The sequence below is a fragment of the Nicrophorus vespilloides genome, unplaced genomic scaffold, assembly GCF_001412225.1.
Source record: "Nicrophorus vespilloides isolate i.1.1-1 unplaced genomic scaffold, Nicve_v1.0, whole genome shotgun sequence".
In the NCBI taxonomy this organism is placed as follows: Eukaryota; Metazoa; Arthropoda; class Insecta; order Coleoptera; family Silphidae; genus Nicrophorus; species Nicrophorus vespilloides.
In genome coordinates this window covers 66,630-77,360 of record NW_017096423.1, presented here as the reverse complement: position 1 = coordinate 77,360, position 10,731 = coordinate 66,630, and the positions used below count along the sequence as shown (strand labels likewise).

Here is a 10,731-nt window from a genome sequence, read left to right as displayed (position 1 = left end):
TCAAGCGTATGAATGTATAATTAATTAATTTATTGCTATCCCAATGAATCCTACTATGATGCATTTTATATAATTACGAATTGAACATTAGTTATGTAACAAATTGTTAATTGCAAAATGTATTGTGTATAGGCAACCAAATATACATCATTTTGAAATTAGGTTTAAAATGTTTTTAGTGATGTGAATATTAAGATTGAATGTAACTTTTATTATAACTAAATGTGATGATAAATCAAAGAGAAAACTTGTTATTTTATAGTTTGTTGACATTGAAATACACGTGAATGAAGAACAAGGGAGTTTAGTTTACGGAATTGCAACCAGGGGAATATCAGATATAGAATTGTGCAGAGAAATGTCACTATTCATTTGGTTAATGTTTGTTTGCACGTAAATTGTGCACTTGTTACTCTCGTTTATTCATCGTGTTATTATTTCACAAAAAATAAGTTAACGCGGGCAGCATGGAAATGGCAGCTACACCCAGAGCAGAGGGACCTCCAGAGGATACAATCAGGACAATTGGATGTGCTCATTATAAAAGAAAATCAAAATTCGTGGTAAGTACTCGTGATTATTCGAAGATCTGCACACTCAGACTCATCAATCAGTTAATAGGAATTATACTTAAATCCGAGTTAGCTACTTAGGGATTCGTCGTAAATAGATCAAGGTTGTCCATCCAAGTTTTGCAATGTTGAGGAATTTCGTGCAGACAGATGGAGAGATTGGGAAACATTCTCTTAGAATCACCCACCAATTTTCAACATACCTTGAACACACACTGCTTACATCATATTTGTTCAATACTAAATATTGCAATTTCTTATTAAAATTCTCTGTGTAGGAGTCGTATGATTTGATCAAAACATGCACTTTCAAGAAAGTATATATAAAAATATCATGTTTTTCATGTATAAGTTTTGACAGTAACAATACATTATTATCAAGTATGAATTGTTGGTAATTTAGTGTGATTATAATCCCCAATTAAATATGGGATTTTCCAAACTTTTTTCTAGTTATTTGGAATATTCTTCAGGAAATGAATTGGCCAAGGCAAAAATTGTTGACTCACATTTGGATATTAAAAATAGTCTCTTTGTGTGTGCGTTTAGCGTTTTTTTTTAGCGAGTTTTATAAATAGATTATTCACCCTTAATCCGTAGCTATTTATATGCACCTTTCTTTGTGATCTACAATTTTCTAACTACATTTTATATTAATTTTTCAGACTCCCTGCTGTAACAAAGTCTACACATGTCGTTTTTGCCATGACGATGTGGAGGATCATACAGTGAACAGAAAAGAAGTTACCGAATTAATATGCACCCTTTGTGAAACGAGGCAACCAGTACAAGCGGAATGCCAGAAATGCGGAATTAGATTCGGAAAGGTAAGAATTTTCTTGTTAAAATTGCACAGATGTTAGTTTTTTTTTGTTATGAATTTTAAACTTTCTGCAGATTTGTTTATTGAAGTGCTTTGAATATATGAATATTTTATTTTACATTGAAATCGTTGGAGCAAATCCAAAGGTTGCGGAGCTTCAATTACTGAATGAAGTTAATTGATCGCTAAATTGATTCAAATCAAGTGTACCAAACACATGCAGTTTCTCTTCATTTTGTTTTTCATTATTATTTTAATCTATACCGGTTTTGGCCGAATCGAACCGAAACGTCGATGAGGATTTCATCCATCGGTGTCCTTAATTTTTATTTCGTTCTCGCAATAATTCAAGCACGATTTCCACTTTTGTTTCGCGCTTACCGCATTTTTTTATATAGGCCATGGGATGTTGTTACAAGCAACGGTGGCTTATGTCTCTCTTTCTCTCTCGCCTCTTGTTTACATTTTATATAATTACTTTCCTGTGAATTTATTGTACGCGATTTGATGCTGTTGTGTAACCAGCAACAAGAGGCGACTTTCTAATTCTATTAATTCGATGGCAAAAATGGAGAGAAATAAATTGGATCACTTTTCTCACCCGTTCGAAATTATGCACTTGCATGTCACCGCTTCAATGCCAGTCGAGTAAAGAGCGCATTCGACTCGCAGACACACCTTTCGCACGGGTGTTATGCAATCTTTTGTTTTGGCCGACGCCGTTTGCTGTTGCTGTTGCTTCTTTTTTTTCTTGCAAGATTCAGCAATGCGGTCGAACTTGGTTTTCAACTAACCAAATATAGTTTTCATTTAGGCCAATCAAAGAATATGAGTTTATTGTAAACTTGTCACTGAGTCACGGCCTTTTTTTTTTGGTACAATTTGCAGAAATTTCGTATTTTGTCCACGCTCTATGAACATGTTAAGCAATAGTCTAATCTTTTGTAATCAAATTAACTATTTACTAATGTACACTGATTACATAATTCTTCTGTCACCTTAAATTACATTATTACGGAAACCGGTTTCCTAAATATCGTTGCATTCACAATTGAAATATGAAATGTCGAAATTTATGCTTATTTGTTTTCAAATCATTATTATAAAAATAAATATATTTTGTTTCATACTTTTAGAAATTTAGTAAATTAACTCCATTTAATTTGTTTTTAGTTTTTGCTAAATATTTCACATTACTTGTTTTACTTGAAAACTAAATTTTTGCATATTATTACTTTATAATAAGAATAATAAATGATTTTCTTGACCATTTTCAGTCAGTCAGGATTTGGAAAAAATCCTAAATATAATAATAAATATAACAACAATAATTGAGTCAAATAATTCACTAAATGTATTATGAAGATATGAAATAAAAATCACAAAACATGTTTCAGTTTTAGTAAAATGATTGAGATTTTACTTTTTCCTAAATATTTTACATTTCTGTACAATTGAAATCTATAGAAAATAAATAATTAATTTTATAATTTTAATAATAATTATTAAGAATTTGAAATGAAAGTCACATAAAATTATCACTTTTTCAGTTTAATTTATTGAAATAATTTACAATATCCTATTAATTTGGCTTTTACAGTATAATCACATCTTTTACAAATAAATGATATAAACAAATTTAAAAGTAATCTTGAAAACTATATTCAAAATATAAGTAAGTTGTAGTAAGTTCAATTGAAATTGTGGTAGAAATAATGAGCAATCGGATGTATACAAAATGAAATTTGATCTGCGTATAAGATAAGCTGGTAAATTCACAATAATATCTAATTTTAACAGTTGGCAAACTTCTATATTGACCTACGCTATGTAGGCAATAAAAAACAATTTATACTTTTATTTCATTATTGAGCGAATTTCACACAAATTGAGTCTGAGAAAATTGTATTTTCACAAACGATTCTGCACTGTTTATAACAATAATTCGATGTGAATATTCAATTCAATTACAATTTTCTAGTTGGAAATCACAGTTACTAAAAGATCCTCACTCATTGATTTCATTCTTAAGTTTAGAAGAAAAAAAATTAGCTTTTATTAAAATATATTTCAGAAAATTACTTGATCAAAGCTAGAAATGTTCATTAGATTCTTAACTTTAGAAAAACATAAAATACAGGAATAATGTGGGTTTCGACAATATCCACGTTTGTAACAATGTTTTGAAATCTTCGATTATTAAATCCGCATAAAGAGACTTGTCTATAGATTTATGTAAAAACATATTTTGTGTACTATTTTTCTGAATCAATGTTGTTACAAGTAATATTATTGCAAGTCTCTGAAAATCTGTGGGTAAAATAAATGCAAAACTGGAACCAATAACAACTTTCAACCATATCGCCAAATATAACTGCACTGACGTCATAGAAATAGCATCATCGTTCTCACAGCAAGACTTCTTCGGAATAAGTAATCCTTATATTGCGATGCAGATGATTCAATGTATATTTATAAATATTTATGATTCTGTATTTTTATTTCACGGAATATACAATGTGCAAGGGAAAAGCATGCAAAACAGTGGTGGTGAAAGATCGACCAGTACAACAATATGTGCAACCTGCGGAATATAAACTGTATTTGTTAGGAGACAATAGAACATCTATCAAATATCAAACTAATATATATTAATAACAAGTTGTGAGGACTCTGATCTTTCTGCAAGTTGTTTTAGGAATGTTGCTAGACATGACGTACATATTTATTAATCGGGAATTCCTGTCTCATTTAGAAGTATAATTTATCAAAGAAAATCAAGTTTTTTTTTTTAAATAATGAATTTGTTAAAAACGTAAACATGTGATATTATGAATGCATTTCAAATTAGTTGATGTTTGAAATCTACTTTTATTAATTATTCATTAAAAAATATTATTTATGATATTGCGTTAAAAACGGTTTTAATTGCAAAATTAGAATAATTATATTAGATAATAATTATAAGAAGACCTTTTGCTTGTTGTTATACAACTTTTCTTTAAAATTTATAAGAATAATAGTTTTAAAATTGTTTTTTTTTCTACAAAATATATACTTTATATTAAAACTAATGTCTTTTTTCTCATTTTATGAAGGTATAAAAAAGAGATTCTGTTTTCGGAATAGTGTTACAGTTGTATGAAAAAAAAATACGCACTTGGTGTATTTGGTGTTTGGTCTACTTAACAAAAATGGTGAAATCGGAGCGATTCGTCAAGAGATAGATGTCGGGTAAACCAAACCAAATCAAATTGGATTTAGAAAACAAGAGAAACATCTTTTAGCTCTCGATTTTGCGTATGTTGTAAATAGAAAGCGGAAATGAAATTAAAGTTATATGCGTTTCCGTTCTGCATTTGCGAAACGTTCACTTTTTATATTACCTTGTCAATTATCAAACGTAGTTAAAGAAATTAAAAAGATGTTCATTAACGCGTTTACCTTTTTTAATGGTCGATTAATTTGTCATCTGCAGTTCATGTGCTAATTAGAAATACTTAGTATGTGTCCGCATTGAACATCTAGAACTTCTAAGAACAATTTGCTTTTTTTGTTCCAGTACACCTGTTTGGAATGCAATTTGTTTGACGATGTCGACAAGAATCAGTACCACTGCTCTGGGTGTGGAATCTGCAGAATCGGTGGATCGGACAGATTCTTCCACTGCGAAAGATGCAACATGTGCCTACCAATACAACTGCAGAATGGTCACAAGGTAAGCAATTAAATGGTTTTATTGAATTATAAATAATTACCATTAATGGTAACTGTAAATGATTTTTTTTTGTACTTTCTAGTGCGTTGAGAATGTTTCACGCGCAAATTGTCCCGTTTGTATAGAGGACATACACACTTCGCGTATTCCATGCCATATACCAGTTTGTGGACATTTACTTCACAGGACATGCTTCGAGCAGCTGCTGAAAGCTGGCCATTATGCCTGTCCGATTTGTCAAACGTCGTTGATGGACATGACTGACTTATGGACGTATTTGGACAATGAAGTCGCCCATACACCCATGCCCAGGGAATATGACCATTACATCGCCGAAATTCTATGCAAAGACTGCCATAAGGTACACATGCATATAAACTATTTCTGTCTATATCATTAACATTACTTATTTCGTAGGAGTGTACTATAAAATTCCACGTTGTTGGATTGAAATGCGCTCATTGTGGATCCTACAATACTTGCAGAGTTAAAGGACGCGCGAATCCAGTACCACCAGGTAATAAAATTTCTTGATTTTTGCTGCACTGTAAATTACTTCCGCGAATTACACTTTAAACGGCGACGTTTCATTTAATCTCATTAAATAATGCTTATTACATCTAATAACTAGTGTTCTTACATAATGCGATGTTTGCTAAAAAATGTGCTGTGTTTATCAAAAATTTAGTTTTGGTCACAGAAATAATTAAGTATTAATTAGATTGTATAAGAACTATCACTGCGCGCAATTAAGCACAGACAAGAAAACGTATTTGGTATGTAATAGTTTATGTCACCACATTGAAGAAAAGTTATATAAACCTGGGTTAATGGATTTTTCGACTAAATTAACAAATAAACTAATTTTACTTTTGTTACACGTTAATAAACGTTTAACGTCAAATTTAATATTATCTAGAAACTATGCATCTTATAATAGCTAATTAACATTTAGTATTGGTTACAAAAATAATCAAGTATTAATTAAATTTATCTGGGAACTATGAGTATGCAATTAAGCACAGATATTTAAACAATTAACGTCAGTACATTGAAGGAAAGTTAAATAATTCTGCAGTTGCATTAATTGATTTTTTGATTTAATTGATAATTATTAAACGTGTTATTTTTTAATGTTCATTAATGATATCAGTGAAAAACATAATTTAAAATGATATTTGGTTGTTTAAAATTCTTTACAAGAATTAATCTCAAGTGGATTGTAGGGTTTTCAAAAGATTTGGATTATCTCATATATGTTACAGAGGTTTACAGACAGTATAAAAGGAGGCTTAAGGTCGTCGTATATTGTTATGCTTTGTGGTGAACGGATGTTTTTGATTCGTGCGTTTTGATAATACTACGCAGTTTGCTCATTGGTTCTTGTTGCCAATACTCAACACAAAGACTTCCGGAATCGAATTCGGCCGAAATGAATGCTAAAATTGAATTACAAAAATCACTTTAGCATGAAACTTTTGATCGAGCTTCTCGTTCAATCTTTCTTACAAGACAATACTCTTTATTGAATTGAATAATAATGATAGTTAATAATAAGTTTACTCTGTACGTGAATCGAATTATTCACCAATTTCTACATAAGAAATAATGTAAATCGGATAATCCGTACATAAAAGGAAGTGAAATAACTTACGCTCTCTCGTAGTACATCTCACGTATCTGATCAATAGTTTTCATATTTAGGTACCGAAATTATGTTTTGAAATTGAATTATGTTTGTTCGGGAATTGGTTTGTTGAAGATTCCACTGAATTAAAATCTTTGCAGTTGTAATTTTATGTTGTGTTACATAACGCTTTTATTAATACATATAATACTGTGTTCCGCGATATGCGTTAGTTTATTTAGTTTGTATTGATATTAAGATTACTTTCTTGTTTGATCACAAATGTTTGACCAATTGTTCAGATACGAAACATTTGATCCTGTTTGCATTTGATAAGAGACATGTGAATAGCGCTTACGTACGTCAATTTTATAATTTGTTAATATTTAGTTTCATATATTGTTTACTAATACGTACTCTTAAATAATTAACATTTTTTATGTGTATAAATACTAATCTGAAACCAAATATATGCAAAAGATAATCTGCTTTTAATTAAGTAACATTAATTTAAGTTTAATTAATTGAGATTAATATTGAATAAAAATATTATATAATAATAATTGTGAATTGAGTTCATATAAACTTATAATTTCTACAAATCTGGAATTAAGGAATAGCTTTTATTATACAATAAATTATGTAGTAAAAATTTTGTTTGTTCTTATAAATATTCCTTATATTGAATTATATTATGCATTTACTAAACTAAGATTATAATTGTGTAAAATTGATTAATATTATATTTATATTTTCATGAATATCATTGAAATCATCTAATTTCATTGTAGTGTTTACTTAATCCAAATTAATAATGACAATTTGTTCTAGGTAACATTGAAAGGCCCAGACCATCCGGTAATTCCGAAGGCAACAGCAACGGGGAAAGCGACAGTAGTTCCCAATTACCGAGTAGTAACAACACATAAACTGCACATAACGCCAATATCTATTTATTCTATATGTATTATTGAACAAGTATTTGTGCGATGGCTTGTAAATACCATAGAATATTATATATATAGTTATATATAAATATCTTCATGCTGCTAGGATTGTTGTTTTCACTACATATATTGTTTTTATATAGTACAGACATATGTGCATCACGTTATGTGTTTCAAATTATACGTTTTAAAATTAATTACGAAGCATGCAAACAAACAAACAATCTTTTAAAATGTGAAGTTTTACGATTTCTGTTTTGTAGTTCATTATTTATTTGCAAATCATGAATTTATGGCGTTAAGAGATACATGATAATAGTGTAGTTTTTAATCTCTTGAATTTAGGAACAACAAATGTGATTTTTAAATATCTATAAGTGTATATTAGTATACATATATATAGTTTATAGTTAGGTAATTTACTTTTTTGAAATTGTAATGATTGGGCCACGATTTTGGAATTTATCTCTATTACTGGTAGGAAAAGAGATATTAGAAAGTGGAGTGTATACGCGAAAAAGCACAAATGTTGCCAAATTTTTTATCTGGCCTGGTACCTTAAGTACTCGAAGAAAATGTATTTTTTTAATTATATTACATATACAGCTAATTTTGTTATTATGGTTATAACTAATTTAGTTGTATGATATTAATGAAATATATTACATATTATATTGATTACGGACGTCGTTCATTTTAATACCTATTTAACATATCATGTTGGAAATATTCAGTTTTCGAGTACTTACATTAATTATACAACTAATGCATTTGCTCATATCAAAAATAATGCTCTAGGAAGTGTTGAATATTAATGCACTTATTAGATTATGTAAATAAATACAATTATCAAATGTACAAAGAGTTTGATCTCCCTTATTGTGCATCCTTTTATATTAAGTTCGATAATACGTATACGATTATTTACCTCTGACCCGAGTTAACGTACAATTTTTTGTACGAACGTACGGTATTTGTCGTTTGTTCAAGCTGTATATAGGAACAAAATAACGTCTGACTGAAAGAAAAAGGAGAAATGTATATCCATATGAGGTGAAGCGTCTGTGGTTAGTGTACGTTCGTATGAACATTGTACGTTGTAAATAATCTCTACCAAGTTGCTAAAGTTTTAAATATATTTATTTTGGATTCTTATATAAAGGGTGTCCCAAAATTAACGTTTAACACAGATATAAAAAGACTGAAGACTAAAAACTGTGTTTTCTATTTAATTCAAATCTTGCGTTAATTTTGGGACACCCTTTAACATTTGACTCTATGTATGCTGATTCCATACATAGAGTCATTTAAATTTACTTTTCTCCGGTTTGGTCAAACCGTGTTTGATCTTGTATTTTATAATGACTGTTCGGCATAACATACACGAGTTAACATTGGGAGCACAAGGTTCAAAACGAACGATATTTTTTGTCTTCCAATCTTTCATCAATTCTTCGTTTCTTTCTTAATGTGCACAATTTTATACCATTCTGGTTTATACAATTTGGATTACTATTTGTTTGCCTTAAACAAGTTGTTTATTCGGCAATGTTTATTTAAATCTAAACTAAAGTGAAAAATGGAAATGTTTTTGGTTTGGTTTGGTTTTAAACTAAATAGATTTTTTTGTTTTATTTGAAACCAAATAAAAAAAAGGAGTGCTATCAAACGTTGATAGCATTAGGTATTTTTCTCGTCTCGGATTTATAGTTTGCAATAAAGCGAGTCGGAATCTTGAAGCGAGTAAAACACACATCGTTTCGCGATTAATTGTTAAGCGCAGTCTTAATCCGATGTAGAGCGGATATTAAACTTAATAGTCTTTCGTGCTTTAGCCACAGTTCTGTTTTTGTCCTCGTAACTAGTTTATCGTTTTATTTAGAACATAAAATGTTTAATTCTTAATCGATACGTCTGTAAATTTGTTAATTGTTAAACAAATAAATAATAACAAATACAGCAATATATAAACAGTCAGAACTATTAACAAATCCATTCTACAACACTTCGTTAATCGAAACTTCGTTTTATTATATTAAATAAACAGTCAACTTACATACAAAGAGAAAATACCTTTTAAAATATGTGACTTGATTGTGATTTATTTCTCTTTTGTTTAACAATTGCGCCTATACGGAGTAATTGCATTTAACACTGATCAATTATTTTTCAAAGAAGTTCAAAGTATAAGTGCTTAAATCTGACACGGAAATGGAAACTATTTATATAGGTTCAAGGCCAGGGCCCTCACACTTGTGGGCCCTTCCTCATTGCAGACCCTTAGTTACGTCATTTCTTCTTTATTTTTTAGTTAAGTTATTGAAATTGCAGACTTCGATCTAACGAAGCTTTGTTATCAGAGGTAACAATAATCGAAGGATGATTGCTCGTTTGATGCAAGAATCGTTTTGTTAATTAAAAAAAAAATGTATATTAAACATGTAATTAAGAATGTGGATGCGCCTGGTAAATGTATCCATTCGGTGGCAATCCCAAGCCCGATAACCGTAATCCCGTCTATCGAAATCCCAACGTTCGAAATCCCGACGTTCGAAATCTCGACTATATCGAATTCCCGACTACCATAATCCCGACAATCAAAATCCCGACAGTGTCGTATAAATTTCTACAATAAATTTTTTATGGTAGTCGGGATTTCGATATAGTCGGAATTTTGATTGACGGGATTTTGACGTAGTCGGGATTTCAAGCGTCGGGACTTTAATACAGTCGGGATTTCGATCGTCAGGATTTCAATAGACGGTCTTTCGGTTGTCGGGTTTGCGATATAGAGCCGTATCCATTAAGTTAATAGAAATTTTGACTGTTAAATTACTTAATGGTTTATTTTAAAGTAAAATTAAGTTTTATGAGGTTCGAATTCAGTCTTAAAAATCAAAAGCTTAAATATTTATAATTTAAAATAAACATATGTAAAATACTATTGAAGATATAAATTATTTAAAATTCCAACATTGTTTCATTTAATATGAATTAAATGTAATCAGTCAATTGCATTATTAATATAACGTAAATCGTGATGA

At 29.8% G+C, this 10,731-nt stretch overlaps 1 protein-coding gene across 1 annotated transcript; it reads left to right on the top strand.

Annotated features, from left to right (window-relative positions):
- Positions 1-320: 320 nt before the first annotated feature.
- LOC108556985 (RING finger and CHY zinc finger domain-containing protein 1) lies at positions 321-8,315 on the top strand. The gene is made up of 6 exons (XM_017913346.1): positions 321-563; positions 1,238-1,399; positions 4,958-5,113; positions 5,196-5,474; positions 5,531-5,630; positions 7,572-8,315. Exons 1-6 carry the CDS (start codon positions 468-470, stop codon positions 7,667-7,669), a joined length of 891 nt encoding a protein of 296 aa, XP_017768835.1. The 5' UTR covers positions 321-467; the 3' UTR covers positions 7,670-8,315.
- The last annotated feature ends 2,416 nt before the right edge of the window (positions 8,316-10,731 follow it).

What these genes read in the sequence shown, in the direction of transcription:
- LOC108556985 (XM_017913346.1), top strand. Translation starts at nt 468, where the DNA reads ATGGAAATGGCAGCTACACCCAGAGCAGAGGGACCTCCAGAGGATACA. An exon ending in AAAGAAAATCAAAATTCGTG is followed by an intron (nt 564 to 1,237) that starts GTAAGTACTCGT and finishes TTAATTTTTCAG; the next exon opens with ACTCCCTGCTGTAACAAAGT. An exon ending in GCGGAATTAGATTCGGAAAG is followed by an intron (nt 1,400 to 4,957) that starts GTAAGAATTTTC and finishes TTTTTGTTCCAG; the next exon opens with TACACCTGTTTGGAATGCAA.